At 38.5% G+C, this 21,377-nt stretch overlaps 2 protein-coding genes across 11 annotated transcripts in view; one reads left to right on the forward strand and one right to left on the reverse strand.

Moving 5' to 3' along the window:
* Positions 1-21,377, forward strand: part of Cad99C (cadherin 99C) — a 97,915-nt gene that overhangs the window by 57,961 nt on the left and 18,577 nt on the right. For 2 of the 4 annotated variants that reach the window (XM_086902472.1, XM_086902473.1), the window contains exons 3-6: positions 2,429-2,494; positions 5,509-5,687; positions 8,649-8,771; positions 14,698-14,961. In XM_086902472.1, the coding sequence (XP_086758598.1) occupies positions 2,429-2,494; positions 5,509-5,687; positions 8,649-8,771; positions 14,698-14,961 (632 nt within the window). Of the gene's footprint in view, positions 1-2,428; positions 2,495-5,508; positions 5,688-8,648; positions 8,772-14,096; positions 14,408-14,697; positions 14,962-19,498; positions 19,573-21,377 lie in introns of those variants that run through there. The other 2 variants (XM_086902476.1, XM_086902475.1) reach the window with 2 other exon arrangements.
* Positions 1-21,377, reverse strand: part of LOC105734954 (uncharacterized protein C15orf61) — a 76,613-nt gene that overhangs the window by 36,216 nt on the left and 19,020 nt on the right. The gene's annotated exons all lie outside the window — the stretch shown is intronic.

Consider the following 21,377-nt stretch of genomic DNA (forward strand, 5'->3'; position numbering starts at 1 on the left):
ACGCAACCGTTTTCATCCCGTTTTCACCCATCCCGCTCGAATTATTGCGACCGACTGCACTGTTATTTATCCGGCTTAAGAAGCCATCTTTATGTCGTGCCTTTCTCCCTCTCTCTCGCTCGCTTTGCATGTAGAGACAAACGCCACTCGCTCGCTTCGCTTAAACATGGACGCGCACGTAAAATCGATACCGAGTCGAGTAAAGCCACGCACCGGGATCCGTTCCGTACATCACCGAAAATTATGAACTGAACGCCTCCCATATTTCCCCTTCTCTCCCCTCCCTTTGGGCGACGCATGGACGAAAGGAGGGGGAAGTGAGACTCGTGGAGCGTTCGCGTGTTCGTAAATTCGGTACAACCGTTACGCCGTATTTTATTAAACGCGTCTCGCTATTGTTTTGCAATGGAATTTTTTGGATTACAAATATTGAAGAGGGAGGAACGAGTATCGTATCGAATGGATTCTTATCGTCATCGAAATTCTTCCTTCTATTTTTGACGAAACGTTTGCGCGAAACGTTGTTCAGACACGTTTTTACTTGTCGTCGTTGCGTACGGTATTCGTAAGTAAGAGAGACATGAGATTCTATTATTTCAGAATAGAATTTTTAGATCATTGTTATAAAAGGATAGGATAGATACGTTTTTTTTCTTGTATATCCTCGAAAGAGAGGAATTTAAGTGGAGAGGACAGTTTGTTGGCGAAAGAGAGATTGGAGAGGCAACGCAGCACGTATCGCCTCGTTCGAGATATCTTTTCGAACGAAGAAAGTACTCGGGGAGCGAGTCCAGTCATTTCTTGGAAAGCTGGATTAGAAAGTTGGCGAGGCTATCGATAAACGGTGCCATATCTCCCGAGGACTTGGACGAATGCGAGGATAGATAAGAACGTGTCCGAATATTTGTTTCGTTAAAATAGGTTAGAAAAGAAGTGATAATAACTCGATTCGTACATTGTAACGATGAAATAATTCTCTCGAATCGTTTCCGTGCAGGATTCTTCTATCAATTTTAAGAAGAAAAGATCGGTCGAGGTCTTCGAATCCTTTTGTTCGAAAGGTCGGCGAAGGAAGATGCGCCTCGACGAGATGACATTTGACTTTGCCTTCTCCTCGCGCATACGCTTTTGCTGCCGCTTCGAGGCAACTGGGCCGCGTGTTTCACGATCGCGTGTTTCAATGGAGACGCGGTCGGGGAAAACGGTGGAGCGAATGGAGAGATTTTCTTTCTTCCCCGGGTGAGCCGGGTCGAGAAAAATCGGTTCTCGATCGAAGCACTTTCTACCTATCCGTTTCTTGCCGCAGGCGGAAATTAGTAAGAAAGAAACGAAAAAGTAAATAAAAAAACTAAGTTGAAAATTAAAAAACTAAAGAAACCAATAAAACAAACGAAAAAGTAGATAAGTTCAAAACTAAAAAAAGAAAGTAATGAAACAAACGAAAAAGTAGATAAGTAACCAGCTAAAAAACAAAAGAAATTAATAAATTAAAGGCAATTAAAATTGTAAATTAAAAAACAAGAAACTAATAAAACAAAGGAAAAAGTAGATTACTAAGAAGATAATTACTAGAAACAAACAAAAGTAAATTAAAAACTAAAGGACAAAGAAAAAAACTAATAAATTAAAAACAATCTTTAAAAAAACAAACGAAGAAGTGAACGAATTAAAAACTAAAGAACAAAAGAAAGGAATAAATTAAAGGAAATTACCAAAAGAGGAGGAGAGTTCTCGCTGTTTTCGGAAGGGAATTACAACGATTGGAAATTGAATGGTTGAAAATTTGTTCATCGAGCAAATCGAGCGCGAAAGGGTGAAAGCGATTGTAATCGTTCAAGCTTTGCAACTTTGTCCCCGATTAATTTGCCCGATCGTTAAGCGGCGATAAAAATGGAATAATTGGCAAAGCGTTTTTCAACAGCTGGCGATGGTCATCTCTCTCTCTCTCTCTCTCACTCAGAACGGACGTTTTGTGTCGCTGAGTCATGTTTCCGGCCAGCCGGATTTCTTGCACCTGTTCGAGCGACTTCAACAGGTTCTCCTCTTCTCCAGCGAATTTTATAATCCTTTTGCAAAACCCTCCAAGATAAGAATAATAAAAGACTCTCTCTCTCTCTCTCTCTCTCTCTCAATTTCTTTCAACCTCTCACCTCTTCTAATAATTCTAATTTCAGACAATTCGAATGGATAAGAGATATTCAAAGTTCGATGAAAGTCGCTTTAAAATGATCGATAAAAAAAGAAAAAGCATCGAATCGAGAAAATTTTTAAAGCGAGATACTCCTGATCGATGATCTAACACGCGAGGCGATGGATCGTCAATCGTTTATCCGCGAAGATCGCGCGAAATTTCGTAGCAAATTGTTGTAAAACGATGCAAACGGGTTTCGAGAATGTTAATTGTGATACTTTTGTCCATTTGTTCCAGGCTTGTGCGAGGTAGAGTCGGGCCAATCCAACATCATCCTCGACATCGAGGAGAGCAGGGGAGATGGTAAGTTCCCGTCTTAATTAACTCGTGTTATTTGGAAAAAAAGAATAATGATTTCTCAAAAATTTCATACAGATAGAGGAAAGAAAGCATCCAAGTCGCTTCTCGATTCTTGATCTATTTTCCAGATCACGAACTCACTTTTTCACCCTTCGAAGCGTCCGCAAGAGTCATTCACGTACATTTTTCCCAGAAATTTTGGGATCAAAAATTATCCTCTCGTTTATATTTCAAGAGCCGAAAAATCTCGTATCGAGATGAACGATCCACGATTCGTTCATCGGCCGGAAGTCGTTGTTTTCCTAATTTTTCCCTAGAAATTTTGGAATTAAAAATCATACTTTCGTTTATGGCGATATTTCAGGAGCCGAAAAATCTCGTATCGAGATGAACGATTCGTCCATCGACAACGTTGTTTTCCTAATTTTTAGGAAAATTTTTCGAGATGAACGATTAAAAATCGCGATAATATCTCGCGAACCGGAAGACGCGTCAGGATGAACGCGTTCGCTCCGTCCATCGGCCGGAAGTCGTTATCTTCGGAATTATAGCGATTCGAAGTTTGCTCGAAGTTTTTATCGGATTTAAAGCGAGCGAAATTAAAAATCACCGTTTCCTTTACACGAGGATATCCCCGGAAGTCGTATCGGGAAAAAACGCTTGAAAATGGGAGGCCATTCGGTTCGATCGATAAAAAATTAGTTATCCTCCGAGCAACGGACACGTCGTTCGTCTCGTCTTCGATTATTCGCGTTAAATTCGTTCGTGAAATCGTGATATACGTCGAATTTGAAAATACGTATATTAAAATAACTTTCGAAGAAAAATTACGCTCGAATATAAATTCTCCCTCTCGTCTCGATTTTCGATGATAATAAATTTTACTATCTCCCTATTATATTCGATTTTCCATCCCTTTTCTTTGGCACAGGTGTCGTTCCACGATTTTTCATCGGCTCGCTGATAAAAAGCTTTTCGGTTCTCTTAGCGAGATCGTGGAACTCGGCCATTCTCTCGATATACAACCGTTTCTTTTCCCTTTTTCTTTTTGTCTCGCAAGAATGATTAACGAGTCGCCTCTTATCCATCTCTTCCTCTTCATCCTTTCCTCTCTGCGTACGTTTTCTTTTTTTAATTCGATTTCACGCCCCTCTTTCCATGAGTGATGAAAACATCGTATTTAAATTTATACGTGTAAAAATTTACGATAACAACAAGTAATATGTGCTCTAGGAAAATGATGGAAATTAAGAAGGAAAGAAAAAGGAAGAAAATTCGAAGAGCAATCTTTTCTTGCGTGGAAAAAAAGAATAATTTAGGAGAAGGGAAATTAACCCTTCAACGATGAAGCGCTCTCATTCAATTCTATTTATTTATCTTTGATTTTTTTAAAATATCGCTTCACGAATATAGATTCTCTTTACGCGTAATCTTATAAAGCGTGGAATAACAATCGAATAGATTTTTTTTATCTTTTTATCTCATTTTTAGACCATGATCGAGGTTCGACAGTCGATAGAAATATTATTTTCAAAGTTTTCGTAAGCATGGAATGAAATTGGTTCGTGCGAAGACGAGTTCGATTTTTCGTTATTGAACAACGAAATGATTTCTATTCTTTGAGAAATTATAGATGGAGAGAAGGAAAATAAAGATGTAGCCTCGACAAATTTTCATTCTTTCCGCGTAAAATATTAAAATACACAAGTTTTATACGTCTAATTCGCGCGTGAAATCATTTTAAGTCAGCTAGGAAATCGTGTGGAGTTTCCCGTGTTCGATTGTGGAATCGATGAAACGATTTCAAACGAGAAATTATCACTGGACAAACGGATCGATGCAATCAGGGATGCGATGGATGTCACTGACATCGAGATCGAGTTTGTCAAGATAACATTAATTATCTTGGACAGGGGAGGAGGCGGAGAGCATCGTTTCATAGCCTCTTGGCTGCATCTGATGCACTGTATCCGATTCGTGAGCCACGATAAAAGGAATAAATTCGAGTTGAGCATCTTAAGGAATATGTGTTCATTGTTATATTTCGATTCCATGAGGAATAAAAATCGCTGTGCTCTAAAAAGATTAGGATCAACTGCGTGACACACACGAATCTAGCCAATTTTACGAACGAAGTCAACTGTGTGTATATCTTGTTTGACATATTTTCATTCTTACACTTCCTTCCCTTGTGAAGTAAGTTCCTTTAATTTTTTTGCGTGTGAACGAATTTAGAGTTTTATTGTTAGGTCAGGTTTCGATGAATGATCCACAACAAACAATATCCAATAATATTTGGCTTCGGTCAAAAGTGTAAAAAGAAAGGAAAGTAAAGTGAAAAAAGTTGGAGAAATGGGTACTTGGGGCAGCGATTCGATCAACCACGCACCCGAAATGAAACTATTTATTTTTTTTGTATTTCTTTATCTCGACACTACGTTTGGAACCAAACAGTTATTCGCTTCATTTGAACCGAAGCGATAATAACAGAATTTACAGAAATGTGCGCAGTTGTTTTTTGAAAAAATAAAATATTCGAAGCTGCAATTCGACGAATTTCTTCCCGCTGAAGTTTCCCGTAAAAGTTTTCATCAAAGAGATGGAATACGTTACGTAGTTGGGGAAAGGCGATCGAAGCCAATCGTAGCCGAAGAAAATATATAACGTACCTTATTCTTATTAATTTGAAAATTATACGGCTTCGAAGGCGCGATCGTTCCTCCATTTTGTACTTGTGATTATACTCCGCGAAAATGTGTGCAAGATATTGGAAAAAAACTCGATTATGTATAAATAAAGAACGTGAAAATATGTGAAGCAAGATATACACGCGATTGACTTGGTTCGTAAAATTGGTTAGATTCGCGTGCCACGCAGCTTATCCTAATCTTTCGAAGAGATCGACGACATCAGAGCACAGCGATTTTTCCAATATTTTTTCCGATATTTATACGATTGTAAGACGCGTTGCTAGCCAAATCGGCGTGGCGATCGGTTCACGGCCCCTCGTTTTTCAGCGATCGATCAGAAGACGGTGCCCGAGGAGCTTCCGGTATCTGGCGACCCGTACAACGAGACCACGCTGGAATTGATCTTCCCCGGAAGACAGCCACGTTTCAAACTGAACGGGAAGAAGCTGCAGCTGCTCGAGCCTCTCGACAGGGACGATGAAAATCTGTCGCACGTCGTTTTTCAGGTAAGGCGGCCGAGATACTTTTCTAATTAATCCCTAAATCGTCTCGTACGGAATTGAAAAGACCTATTATTTCAAAGCTAACTCTCCGGAGAATTCGTCACGGTTGATCTTTCTAAAAGGGAGTGAAACCGTTCTTATTAATTATTTCCAATGCCAACTTGCTTAAAAAAAAAAAAGAAGAAAAGAACCAATCACCGTTATAAGGAACGATCCGTTCTCCTCGAGCGACGATCAACTCGTATCAAACTGGAATCCTACTTCTTCTTGCTACCTTTTCCTTCTTTTAATTCCCCCGTCACGTTCCCCCGTCAAACCGTGGAACACGCTCCCAAGGATAGGGAGAAAAAATCCCTAGAGACAGCCTCTCTTCTACTCAGACTCCCCCCCCCCTTTAACTCGACAATCGCTAATGATCGTGATTGACCGCGCGATTGTCGAATCGATCTCGTTTATCTCTTTTTCTTCCTTCCTTCCTTCCTTCCTTCCTTTTCTTCCTTTCTTTCTTTCTTCTTTCTTTTTTTTTCTATTCCACTATCCGTAAATACCGGACGATCGAGCCGTTAAAAATTATCGATCTCCATTTCCCTATCGGCTACGAAGCGCTTGGCTACGCATGTTTTCCAAACCCGTTCGAGGGGAAAAGGGAGAGGGGAGGGAGGGGGGAAGGCTCTTGCCCGGAAAACGATTCCATTTCCGTGGCCACCTGGTCCCATTTTCTCCGCGAGATCGAAGAAGAAGGAGAAGCGCTTCATCCTCTTCTTGGAAAAGGAATCTCGTTCACGCGTCTTTTCTTTCCCTTTCTTTCGCGGCGAACGAGCTTAGAGCGGCCTAAGGGGAGGAGGGGTTGGACGAGGAGGACTGGATTGAATTTCGTTCGAGCTTTTAAAGGCTTCGCCTCGACACGCCACCTTGTCTTTGTTCGCTTTTAACCCTCCTTAATTTCTTTTCCTTTTTTTTTTATAGCTAGCAACAACTCCTCAATTCATTTTACAAATGGATCGCGTTCCATATATAACCAAGTTCGTTGTCCATTTATTATTCGGGGCGTCTTTATTTTTATATTATTCATTCGAAACAAGAAATGTAAATCAATGTAACACGTAATCAATTGTGTCGCGAAAGATTTTCTTTAAAAAAATCGTTGCTTTCGTGAGGACAGCTACTACAAACGATCCTAATAATACTAACAAGAATTTAAAATTGTGACAAATTCAATCTGTATTGTAAAAAAGATTAGATTTGAACATTTTAAAGATTATTTTAAAAAATTTCTATATGTAGTCTAGCTCGACATCGGAATCGAGTCTTAAGGATTGACGATCGAAGCATCGAAATACTTTGGTTTCCTTTTTTTTTTTCCCTCTCGCGCGTAAAGTATTCTTTTATAAGAGACAGAGATAATTTGATTCGATGGAAGAGAAATTAATCGAAGTCCCGTAGTGGTTTATTGGTGTCCTTTCCTTTGGAGAGGCGTGTAATACGATCGATACAGTTATAATTGAATCGATCGAGTTTCACTCGCACGCCGGGAGACGAAACATTTTTCGACATGTTCGAGTTGTGTTTTCTTTTTTTTTTTTTTATACCTTCCTTGTTTAATCAACTATCGTTGTTAACAAAATTAATAATAAAATTAATTACAACGTTCGTTTCGATGATGATTTCGACGATCATTTCGCTCTCTTACGACTTTCGAAACGAAAGAACGTTGAATTCGATAATTTCGATTATGATTTTGCTCGATAATTTCGATTATGATTTCGGAAACGAAAGAACGTTGAATTCGATAATTTCGATTATGATTTCGGAAACGAAAGAATATTGAATTCGATAATTTCGACGATGACTTCGCTTCTTCGAGTCTTACGACTTTGGGAACGAAAGAGCAAAGGGTAAAAAATCTTATTAGTGGAAAATCCTCGACGGGAAAGATTCGATTCGAATCGGAAACAATCTTGTGCAACAATTATCGTAAATGGTGTAAATTACGGGTGTAAAGGAATCACGATACGGAGATAGATCGGTTAGATCGGTATCCGCCGTGAATCGTGCTTCTTGCCCACCGGTCACGTACGTTTTCTATGATTTCTTAGCTGTCAGAGCGGGGAATAGATCGAGGGATAAGATCGTTTCGATCGAAATTTGCCGTGAACACATGCCGTTATCATATGCACGGTTCATCGATGGAAAATTGATTAGATTTAAAAGGAAATACTTGGTTAAAAGTAAAATTGCATCGAGAAAGCGTTATTAAACGACGCTCTGTAGTAGTTTATGCTTCCGGAATTTTTTCCCCTCGAATTTATTTAGAAAAAACGATAGTGGAGTTAAACGATCCAAGTTTTTACAGACGCCAATATAAAATGATTTCGCCTATCCTCAATTATATTTTCCTTTTCTAAATTGTACACTTTCCGTATCGTCGAGTTTTTATCACTGATATCACTTTTTATCACTGATCCTCGTTTCTCGAATACATATTTTTCAAGCATTTAACACGATCACGAAATTACGATTATAATTTATTTGTTCATTAATTAAAATTCGCTGAATGGTCGTTGTTATTCCTTCTCCCTTCCTCTCTCTCTCTCTCTTTTTCTTTCTTGTACACGCATTCCCTTCTTCTCAATTGTATCTCTCCAATCGCTCGAGGAAAAAACCGATGGATCATTTTACAAATTTTAATCTTTATATTACACGTCTCTTCTTCCTTACGTGCTGTAAATCATCCTACGATATTAATTGAACGCAGTAAATTAAACTGGCGTGCCGTTGAAATTGCGCACAAAAGAGATTTACAGTTCAACTCTAATGAAATTCTCATAAAGAGAGTTGGTGGTGAGTTGGTGGCGCAACGACAACAGCGCCATCACAATAATACGTCGTTTCTAGAAACGAACATCGTTTCGTTTTAATAATCCTTTTTTTGTTTTGTTTTCTCTCCCTCTCTCTCTTTCACAGTTGAGCTGCACGGTGAAACAGACGAACAAGAAACGGACCATACCGGTGATCGTTCGAGTGTCGGACATAAACGACAACGCGCCCAAATTCATCAATACACCGTACGAGACCACTGTGCCCGAGGTAAGTCTCTTAAGCTAGTTTAACATAGTTTCGAACAGTTTAATAATCGATGATAATATCGAAACGAGATCTCGACCCGTTATTCAATGCGATTGTCGTAGAATTTTCAATCGAAAACGCAATCTTTTTAAGGAAAGAGAATGAAAATTCGTTCGCGATCGAATATATAATAAATATCGATGAAACGTTTTCAAGGAATTATCGCGCGGATAAAAGCGAGATCACGGTTTCGATCGACTATCGGATATGGATGATATATATATATATATATATAGATGCTGCGTGATAAATATAGGAAGGATTGGAAGTTGAAGCGCGAGTTTCGATGCGAAAAAAAGTGGCAAGAGTGGATAACGTGTATCGGGATTGGAATTTATTACGGTTACCGACCGAGTTGAAACACACGGTGGCGATAAAGTCGCGCGGTAATTATAATTAACAACGTGATCCTCGTTATCTTTTACAACAAGGTTTCGACGTATACGTCGCTGGCCACACGGGACGAGCCTCGTAACCGACCATTTTTTTAACTCGTGAATCATTTACTTGGGAAGTTGTGGAAAATGGTTGTTAATTTTTTTCTCTCTCTCTTTTGACGAATGTAACAAAGGTAAATGTAGCAATGAAATATTCGTAGGATTGGGAACGGATAGAAATTTTCGAGGTTTCTCTCTCTTTTTTTTTTTTTTTTTTTATTAAAACTCGTTCTTTTATTATAGACGATAGGAAAAATAAAATTTTTCATTTTAAGAAAGGATAGATAGATGGATAATCGTTGGAATTATTTAATCGTACACGATCGAATGAAATACTGAAATAAGGGGAAACTTGTTACGGGTAATAATTAGATTACGATCTCGAGCAACAATGAGGATATGAATGGGTGATTGAACCCGTCATGGTTGGATGATCTGATCGATTGCTATCCGGAAGTGTGGATAAAGTATAGGGTTTCGTTGAAAGCGCTCGCAACAACTTAGCGGCGTTTAATAAGAAATTAAGAAATAACAAAAGGAGAGAAAAGGGAGTGAAGAAGCATGACGAAGTTAATGTCGAAGCGTTACGTTCGAACGGTCGCTCGATTCGTATTAAAATTCCAAGTCTTTCGATGTCGACGAACCCACCACGCGATGGAATTCTCGTTTGAAAACTGACACCTACGAGAAATTCAGATTGCAGGAAAAAATTGATTTTGCCTTTCAATTATTGCCTCTTTACCAATGAAAATACCGAATAAAAATTTTTTCTACCAATAGATGTAGAGCGTCGAAACTGAGACGACCTACGAGAAATTCAAAAATTTGCAGAAAAAATTTTTCGATTTTCAACTTTTCAATTATTGCCTCGGTGAAAATACCAGTAAAATTTTTTTTCTACCAACGGATGTGGAGCATTGAAACGAAAATTGAGAGTTCAAATTTGCAGGAAAGATTGATTTTTCTTTTTTTTTTTTTTGGTCCTTAAAATCGAGGCGCGATTAAAGTTCGTTTCGATGGAAAAAAAAAAAAAAAAAAAACAAGTTGATCAACCTTATCAATGATTTTCTTGAGAACTGGCCACTGGTAAATTATCACTTCTTGCGAGCAACGAAGGGCAAAGCTGCTCGGAAAGATGATCGGATTAATCGTAATGGGACGCGCGGAAAGGCTGGAGGGTGAAAGAATTAATTATCGGTGAATCGATCTGCTTCGATAACGATCCCTTCAAACGTTTCTTCCTCTCCGTCGTCTTCGTTGTTCACAACAGGTAAAATAAATAGTAAAATAATATAATACTCGCCATTTACTCGGCCGGTTTTCGAGTTTTTACGCGAAGCGATGTATAATTATTTAATGGAGGAAAAATTGAAAAGTTGAAGAGAAGCAGTAAAAGTTAAAGGCTTGTAAGAGGTTGGCCGAGACGATAATAGAAAGTAAATCTTGCAACGATCGAATAGTGCAAACAGTTATATAATCGTAAAGAAAGTTAATTTCGTGTTACGCGTTATATTCGAGAAAGAGAAACGAAAAGTATTTATTATCTTTATTTTATTATCTCGAACGATCGACGAACGATCATCAAATCAGTCAGAAACTCGTTTCTCGTTGCGAAGATTGCTAAGATTTATTGATTATCCCTGAATTATCATCCGAGACTAGACGATTTTGAACTTAAAAATCGTAATTTTCGTGCTCACGAGCGATATATCGCTATATTAATCACGAAACTCTGCCAAAAGTTGAAAGTTTGCCAAGCGGTGTTATACATTACATAATTTATATATCCTATATCCATCGAATCATCTCCTATATCGAAGATAAGAATCTGTTATCCGGCAAAATCTCCAGCCGAGATTGAATTAAATCCCCGAGATCCAAGCTTGTTTTTCCCATTAAACCTCGCAACTTTATCAACGCCCTCGCAATATCGCCTCCCAAACTTGCCGAGATGAACGGAAGCTGTTACACTGAATTTCGAACTTGAATGTTTCCTCGACACTGCACCAACCAATTAACCCGTCCAACTTGTCGTCCAATATCCCTCTGATAGTATCGATCTTGTCGATCTGATCCTCGGATCGCTGCTCTTCGGTTTCCTTATTTCCTCCCTTTTCGTTAAATTTCTTAATATAATAAATCCAACGAATGCAATTCTCTTCTCGAGACCGAGAACTTGAGAGTTAAGCGCCCTCTTCCTTCCTCGACCGAATGTAATTTTCTTATTCGAGAATTCTTCTAGAGATTCGAGAGACACCGTCTCTCATTGGTCGAATTTAGGAACGTTTATTCTTCTTATTTAGCTCGCACACTTCACAGCGTTCCCCCTTAACGACCTCTTTCTGCCTCGTGGATCAACGGTTGTCGTCGTTCAACAACAGGATCAGATCCTGTTTGTCAGATTCCTCTTTTTTTCCACCACCGATGGACCGTTATAATAGGAATGGCGCGAATACACGTCGATCGAGCCAGACGTCCACGCGTCCTCTCCTTCGATTCCACGTTAATGCTTATTTTAATGATGCAGCATTTTATGAGCGGCATACGAGCGTGTTATCATCAAGCGCATGCGCTAACGGTACACGATGAAACTGCCACGGTTATTCGGCCACGGTTAAACGGCGCGCGTGGAACGTTGTTATTGTTGTTGAGACAAATCGCGTGACAAAAGACGAGACTCTTTTCGTCCGTTAAATAATTTTTGCTCGCTCGAATCTCGATGATTTTAATTACGTTATTTTTATTCGTTCAACGTGAAAGAGATTGCGAGATTTTTTGAAGAGTCGCCTACGCTTTTTAGTCAAACTATTCAATCGTGTCTCTAATGATGTGAATGTAATCGTTCAATATCAGCGATAATCTACTCGAGTATAGATATCAAGATATAGATTTTTGGTCGACGATTCGAGGTTAAGTTAAGTTAAACGAGAGATCTTCGAATTCTAAAAATTACTTTTACGAATGACGAGCAACGTGCAGCGAATTTGCGAACGGTGTTTGTGAACTGTTTGGTTCGAAGGATTCGTGACTTGAATATAGAACGCCAAGAGTAAATTATTTTGAGAGCTGTTTACTTTCCTATTGATTAAGACATTCGTAGAATTTTTCTTATACGTGAAACGATGCTTTGGAAATTTTAAATTGCGAAAGAAGATCGCTATTTGTAAAAGATATTCGAATGGATACGAGTAATAGGAATTAACCGTTAATGCATATGCATGGTGTATCCATCTGATGATATTTTCGTGAACGAAATTACTCGTTCCATCGCGAATTAAAATTCTTACCGTTAACGTTTTTTCCCCTCTTATATTAATATGCATGAGGCTCAATTCGCACTTGTTTATGCTTATTGGATATTCTGCACTCGTTGATTTATTATGATACGCATATTATAACGTTTTATTAGAAGATCTTTATCGTTTATCCGAGCTTATTTATTTCACGATCGATAAAAGAAAATGCAAATCAAAAACTTGGAATATTTTCGCAGAAACTCGGCTAACCGGAATCCACTTACCGCATCTAATGCACGAACATTGGACAGGCTTAGATCTCGAAACGATTAATTATAACCAGATTGTCCGCTAATGAAACGGAACCGAAAAATTTGAATAACGGTATTATTTATCAGAAAATTTGAGAAGAAAAAAGAAACAGCGAGAACAAGCGAGAAATTCTTCCAAAGGCGTTGCCTCTTCCATTTTCCGTTCCGTTTTTCAACAAAGGTATATTTCAACCGCACAATTAGGGACCGTTAAAGGAACGCAGAAACACATTTCCAGAACGGTTGATTATCTTCGAATTAATAGGCTGCTTGTATCGTACAGGGAGCGTGGAAACGTGGTGGAGGCCAGAAACTTTCAATTATTTCACAAAGCAGCGTGACCTATTCGTTTTCAATTGCGGGATCGCAACAATTCCCCACAACTCTCGTGATCCCGTGTTCATACTAATTAATCTACAAGGTTTTCGTACAAGAGAAACGAAGGTAGCTGGATTTCTCGCCTCGATAACTGGCATCTAAAAAATCGACGTGTATACATTTGTTCATAAGTTCGTATGTGTATTGTTCACTGATTGGTCTAATTTGGAAGGGAACGCCTACTTTGCATTTCTTGTTTCCACGTTGATATTTGTCACGTATCCAAAACGACAATCTGTATCTAAACTTCATGATGTATAAGCATAGACATAGAATCGAGAGAATTGTATATATGAAAATGTGTATAAAACTTCACAAATGAAAATAATTTTTATACAATTTTGAATATTAAAATTGTAGCTCTACTACTGTGTAACGTTTAACGTCAACAAAACGTTTGAAGTGGGGATAGATGGTCCTAGCGAAGGACCCCTCTTGCCCCTGTGCCGTCCCGCGAGACTTCTTCCAACAGTGAACAGTATGTACATATGTGTTGCGAAAGGAACGTGTTTCGTGTGTTATTTACACTGATGAAAAGAAGGAAGGAAAGTGGGCCTGATTGGTTAATTTAGAAGAAAACTATTTTCACACACATTTTTCTTTCTATCATATTTGTCGCCATATTTGTACCAATTCAAAACGACGATCTGTATTTAAACCTCGATGCATTAGGTATGAAATCCAAAAAATTCTAATTTCTCATCAATATTCGTAGACTAATTTGTAACGATAGTTTATTAGTTCAAATAGTTAAGATAATAATTGTATGTGTACGAATAAGCTAGACATATTGTAGATAGTTTCGAAAATATTTACAACAGTCTTAGATGAGCTATGTAGCGTGCGGTCGGTTATGATTGTCAACAAAGCGTCTAAAGTGGGGATAAGCGATCCCTGCGCCATCCCGCCAAACTTCTTTTCACCAGTGAACAGTACAGTTCTCCACCAGAACCAGTCGCCATGAAAATGTATTTTTCGGGACTGATTTATCGCGAGATTTATCTGGGAAGCCGCTATTCGATTCGAAATGGAAAGCACCGTGATATAATTTCGTTAAGACACACGCTTTATAACTCTTTTTCAGAACAGCGTAGACATATTGATAAAGTTGTTTGAGAATGAAACACAATAATAGTAGATTTGAATATTTTTTAACAAACAGTGTACACGTGCAGGAATTTCGACCTGAAATCGTTTGCTGGTTATAAGAATTTGGAACGTAACAATCTGGTAATGTATGTACATACGTTATAAAAATGGGATTCATATTTTGTATATTCACGCGTGAATTGGACGCCATTTTCTCCCTTCTCGTCATACGACATAAGCGAGCTCTGCGCGATACTCGCGTCTGCGTAATAAAATTTATTTCTATTCCCTTTGTTAAATATATTCTTTCTCACCGTGCATTCTTTATTTCAATCGAATCATCTCGATATCAATGTTTTTCTTCTTGAACGTATTGAACGTATCGATCAATCGCGCAGGAATGAAAAATAAAGTTTTTCCCGATTTGATTTTTCAGTTGACGCCAGTCGGCTCGACCATCTTTAAAAACGTGGTGGCCGTGGACGCTGACGCCGGTGTAAATGGTATTGTTGAGTACTCGATCGCCCCCGGGGACGGAACTGGAATCGGCAACAATGACGGAGTCGGCCGAAATAGAATCACAACCGCCGATGGATACGGTTATTTCAGCATCAACTTGCCTCATCAAGGCCAAGTTACTGTTAACCGTACCCTCGACTTCGAGAGGACGCAGCGATACCTCGTCACTATTTTGGCCTCGGTGAGTGCTCTTTTCTTTTTTTTTTTCGCGTCAAATTGAAGAGCGTATTATTATTGATATATATATATATATATATATATATATATATATATATATAAAGTTTTATGAGAGAAAGATAAAAAAAAACACGGGCCGAGTTACGTAAGATCGGCAATCTTATAAAAGAACTTTATAATTTTATTTGCGATACATTTTACCCAAGTTTCTTGGAATATCTGTTGCTGGGAAAAATTTATCGAGGAAAATGTCAGGAGTTTTAAAAAAGTTCGAGGAGGGTTAGGGGAAGGAGGAGGACTACGAGATAAGTCTTGCGTTTCAAGATGACGCAAGCTGGAATGTAACAGGAATATTACTCTTTTAGTGCTCTGTTAAAGTGTAAAGATAATTCTCGATCGAAACGTATTACAGGAAACATTTACCATCCGAACGCGACAAATTGAAGCTCGAGGCGGTTAACATTCCCCGCGTAACCGAATCACGTACCTCGCGGTTCCAGAATGACCAACACAAGTTCGGCGTGAAAGAAATGCGTGTCGCGTACGATTTTTTTGTACAATTTATACAAATTCGCGAGACATCGATCAACCGTAGCGTAACAGTGTGCACGAGTTGAGCACCGAAGCTTAACTTCTATCTTTTCGTAAAAATTGGTCGCAAATTCTTGAAGAAATTCGATTTTTTCCAAGGCTTCGCGTTTGGATACCATTTGTTCATGGAAATCTCGGGGATGCGTTATCCAATCGGTTTGGGAACCGTTTCTGCCTTCGTTATGTGTATAGCCATGCTATCCGGAATGGTAATAGTTCCTGGTAATCGGAAATATAGTGAGCAGATAGGATTTTGGGATAAATGCGATGTATTTTTGCGAGACACTTGAAATTGGCGAGGTTTAAACGAAAGCTTGACAATGTGAATTGAAATGAGAAGATTAACGTGAGAAAATATGAGGCTGTGAGAATGCAAAACGTTGTATATAAAATATTTGTTACATCCGAATGATTTTATTTAAATTTTTTGAATATCGATGATTTTTTTTTTCACAACGGTGCTTTCGATATTATAGAATCGTCCCTTTTTTTACATCTATTTATAAACAATATCTGTGTAATTTTCTGAGGTTCGTGAAGTTCGTTTAATCCTTGTCTAAGTGGAATAGTTATGTTTGTGGTCAGCCTTGGCGTTAACATTCTGGAATTCGAACGATCTTCTCCAATTCCCGAATTTCTACTAGTTTCGTATTATAACATTGATTATAGCAGCTTTAGAAAATTTTCACACGACACGAATGAATTCGATTCCTCTTGAATAAATATGTAAATATCGAGCATTCATAAAATTAAATGAGTAATATTTATGAAATAAAATAAATTGATTCGTGTTGGAGTATTAAATAACGAAATGAGATTGAAATCTTCGGTTAAACGGAGCCGCCATTCCACTTTACTCGCTGCGAACCACTCGGACGATTTCCATTAAGATAATTATATCGATCTGTTCTTAATATAATGCCGGATCGAGGGATAAATATAACGGCGAAGTGATTGTACGAAACTGGCCAGTGTGGGACGAAAGCGCGAGAAAAGGACTCGATGAGTCATTCGGACGAGTCACTGTATCCACTATATACTCGCATTAACATATATCGATTCTTCTTGCTACGATGCGTAATCTCCCGTATCGTTACTGGTGCCATCTACCTCTCCACCTCTTCTTTCCTTCTCCCCTTCTTTTCCATAATGTCGTCACGCCTCTAACGTTTTCTAACTGAAGTTGAATGCGCTCTATTCCCAGAGAAGATTACGAGTCATCGTAACGTGTTAAGGATGCGTATAAAATGTGTATAATAATAAAACTGATAATTGAAGAAGTAAAAATACGATAAAATTTCGATAGTAATCCCGACTATTTTTACTTGCAAATAAAATGCGGTAATAAAATTATTTCTGAAGAGGTAAAAATACTTTTGCTATTTCTTTTTTTAATTATAAAAAGTTTCCATATTTTAATAATTTTAATAACTCCTCTCTTCTCTTCGCTTTATAAACGCTCGAGAGTAAAATACCGAGAAAGAGAGAGAGAGAGAAAAGGATCAAATTACAAAGGATATATGGGAAAAAGAAAAGAGAGGAGAAATAAGACTTCGCAACGTATCGTTCTGTTTACCGATCGGGCAATTCGTGATTCCGATGGGGCAGATTAGCGTGAAAGGTATAAAGGGATGGTGTCATTGGACACGTATGTGTATCCTTTGTGGTATCGTGTCAGTTGGATGCGCCGGTTCGCCACGCGTGGCGAGATTAGAAGGCAGCGATTAGAGTGAGCGCTTGTAGATATTTGCATATCGCGTAGCCTCCTATCCCCCCCTCCGACATTGTTAATTCCTGAATACGCTACTGTGGACACGGATTCGCAAATTCCACAGCATCCACAGCTGATCTTCACGTATATTTTACCCACGTATATTCCGCACCTCGTGAAATAGAAATATCTCGACCACTTGATGTACATATATAGGGTGTCCCAAAAATCGATTGGAGATTCTTGAGATAATTTTCAAAAACTTTCATTGATTAAATAAAAATATAGTTCATTTTATTTAATGTAGTTGACGAACAATTAATACATTTCGAAGAAAACGTGTTGAATAAAATCGAACAAATATTTTTTTCATCGAAAATTATATCACGAGAAATGGATAAGTAAATATGTAATATTCGCGCTTTCTTCGAGATATGTTTGTTAATTTGGTCGATTATTTTTTTTTTTTTTTTTTATCGCTTGAAGGAATCTTCAGTTTACGAGTTTTCCAACATTTTTCGAGACACCTGTATACATGGAATATCGAGGTCAAGAGAAAAATTGTAGAAATCTTCGGAGAATATGATCGATGGAAATGAAGGGCTTGACAGATAGCGAGTATAACAAGCGTTTTCCATTTTTGTGGAGAATCGAGTTGCATCGAGTGAATTTTGGTGGTCAATGGTTTCGAAATTTAAGTAAGCGAAAGAGAAACGAGATAGTGTCATTTTAAATGATAAATTTAACAGTTGTACGATACACTTGAAAGCAATTCTGCGCTCGTGCTTCTCTCTTTTTTCTTTTTTTTTTTTGTAATATTCAAATTCGATACTACGTGTCTCACACACGCTAAAAGATTTTTAACGCGTGCAAACATGCACCGAATTAGCAAACGAAGAATGCAGGTGATGGCTATAATTCATTGGAAAGGCTGCTTGTTACGCGCTATTGAACAACAACGAATGAAAACGAATATTCGAGCGTCAAATTTTACCTCGTTTGTTTAATTGGTTTTAGAAAATCTTTTGCGCGTTTCTCTCGGGAGAAAGAAATTTCGAGGAAAGGGATGGTTTCGTCCTACGCGGCGGCGGATGGAAGATTTAACGAAAAATTGGCAATATTCAATCTATGGATGTTCAACGTGCACGACACGAGCGCGTAATAAAATATTCGTGGCCTAATTATGAGACTAATCACCGGGATAACGTCAACGTTACAAAACAATTCGGCACGATACATTGAACCGCAACATTGAAATATCACATGTAATTAGCATACTCTACGCATAAATTACCACGCAAATTAACTTATGCAACGCAAACATAACGTACAGCTTGTTTGCAAATGATCACCCACCGCGCGTGCACCGATATATCGGATCAAAGGCGGATAAAATTTGAATACGTAACTGACCAACCACCAACCATATATCCAATCAAAAAATTTCAACGAACGGTTTGAAAAATTGTTTATTCAAATTTCCACAACAAATTTCGTCGGCTACTTTTACCATTAATAATAATAATAATAATAATAATAAATTAGTTATCGAATTAGTAACGTTTATTCTCGACTCGAAACACGCACCAAAACAATGCCACGAAAAAGATAACACGGGAACCGTTAAACTGGTCACGGTTTATTTTTAACCACAAGTGGTAATCAACACACGTGACCTCGCTTAATTACACCACGTGCCCGTCGTCTACTCATCGTTGCGGTTACACGTGTAACCGTTGCGCCGTCGCTTAAAGATCTGGATCGACGAGTAAAAACGAATCGGCTCTCCGTAAACGCGAGAACGTCGTGGGCCAAGGCGAACAAAGAGAGGCTGGCGTTAAAACCGGGAGATACGTATCGTTGTGTATCGAGTGGTGGTAGTAGGACAGTGTGGGTAGCGGTGGCACGACTTATATGCACGCAACCGGTAAGGTAGGAGACGGAGGAGTCGCCTCGGTGTATTAGTCACCGTTCAACTCGCGGCTACGCGACCCGAACCATTGAAATTTTCAGCCGCATCGTGGCTGTCGATATAAAATGGCCGTAATATTTATATCGTGACACGCGTGTGTGTCTCTCTCAACGTGATCGGCCGAGGAAAACGTGATCGCGTGCAACTGCGGCGAAAAACTGAGACCCGGCCCCCCTCCTCCTCCCCTCCCCTTAAAAGTGTATTCGAATCACGAGCTCCGCTCGAGTCGAGGTATCTGTATCTAAAGTGTCCGTATTGAAAGTGAAATCGCGTGAACAAGTCGTTCTTTAACCCCCGCCTTTTATTCCATCCGCGTGTATATTCGCCGGGTGAATCGAAAAGTTGGTATGCTAAGTGAATACATGATTGGAATAGGGATTTGGAACGGGCGTAGATTTTTCGCGATCGATTCGTTTTTTCTTTCTTTTATTTTCTATTTTCTCGCGTTTTGAGCAAGAATTTTTAACAGAATAGAAAAGAGTCGGGGTTTGATGAATTTTTCTTCCCTGTTTCGTGAAAACAAGAGTTTATTTTACGGCAATACGCTCACTTTAGAGTTTGTGAATTTTATTTTTTATCTCGAGAGAGAATTAGAGTTTCTAAAGTTGCAAGTTTAATAAAATAGAATTATATGACGAATTATATTTTTGTCTACTTTATGTTTTTCACAAGAAACTTTCTTTACTTTCTCGTAATGGATGATTTTCTATCTCGTGTTTTCGTGAAAATACGATTTCATTACAGTTCTCGCAATGCGTTCACTTCGGAACTTTTTTATTTCATTTTCGATCTCTTGAAATAATTACACTTTCCAAAGTTGGAACAGTAGTATAGAATATCGATGAATTCCATTTTTTTTTTTTTTTTTTGGACGAATTGACACGAAATTGGTCTTGGAAATTGTTGGATCTCACTTTCTCGCGTCCCTTGAACGTTGAAACGTCGATGAAGGGCTCGTAGGCGATCTTAAATTGCGGAGAAAATGCGGATAATTGTAACAACTGTAACGTAACGTTCCATCAGGATCGAGTCTTGACTCGCCGACATTCTTCGTGTATGGAGATTAATGGTGGACATTAGAAGGGTAGGTGGGCGTTCGTCAAAACGAACGAACGAACGGTTTCTGCGACGTGGAAGCCGCTTCCACCCGTATATAACAAGTGCTCGAGCATTGGCGTAGGCGCTCGTTTCACGCTTGACGGCCGTCAAAGCTGGTAGTAGAACGCGTTTCCGATTTCATCCACGATTAAAACTTTATGCTAATCGAGGAGCCACGCTCAATTATCCCTCCCGTTATCGTTTGATCGATCTATCGCCACGTTCGAATCGAAGTTTTAAACGAACGATTGTTCAGTATCGACAGGCTCGAAAAAAGAGAATATTTATTTGGAAGTGGAAATGTTCGTAATTGTATTCGATTAACGCCATTTTTCTTTTCTTTTTTTTTTTTCTTCTAAAATCGAAATCATCGTCGCTGAAAACTTTAACGATTGTTCGAGAATATTCATTTGGAAAACGAAATGGAAATTTGCATTAATTTTTCTTTTCTTCTTCTTCTTCTAAAATCGAAATCATCATCGCTGAAAACTCGTCGTCGAATCACCGAGGCGTGTAAATCTACTTATTTAAGAAAGATAAATTGTTCCGATTATATTTCATGGAATTATACGGTCCCTGAATTTCAAGTTTTTTTTTTCCTTTTTTGCACAGTAGATTAAATAGACGAAACTTATTTAACATCCACTCGTGTTTTTCCAACAAACTTTCTGGGAAATATAACCACTTTCTTTCCCCTTCTGCGAGACCACAATGGGGAGGACGTTCTTAAAGTTTCATCACGGATTTCTAAATAAGCAGACACAACTCTTGTATATTTCACTCGCATTAAACTTCCGAAAATACAGGCGTGGGTCAAAGGAGATACATAGAGTGCAGCACGTGTACAACTTCCATATCACGTAACTGTCGTAAAACTCGAGAGAAGTGGAACGATTAAATTTATCTCCCTCGTTTTCGAAGTACGTTTCTTCTTTCGCGTTCACGCGAATCGACTTAAAAAAAAATATTCAACTATTCGATATTTGAAAAAAAAAAAATTCTCCTTGTTCCAGATAAATTCGTTTAATTAATCTTCAAAAAAAAAAAA

The sequence above is a fragment of the Apis florea genome, unplaced genomic scaffold (assembly GCF_048593485.1).
Source record: "Apis florea isolate Af1SG1 unplaced genomic scaffold, ASM4859348v1 contig_2272_pilon, whole genome shotgun sequence".
Lineage (NCBI taxonomy): Eukaryota > Metazoa > Arthropoda > Insecta > Hymenoptera > Apidae > Apis > Apis florea.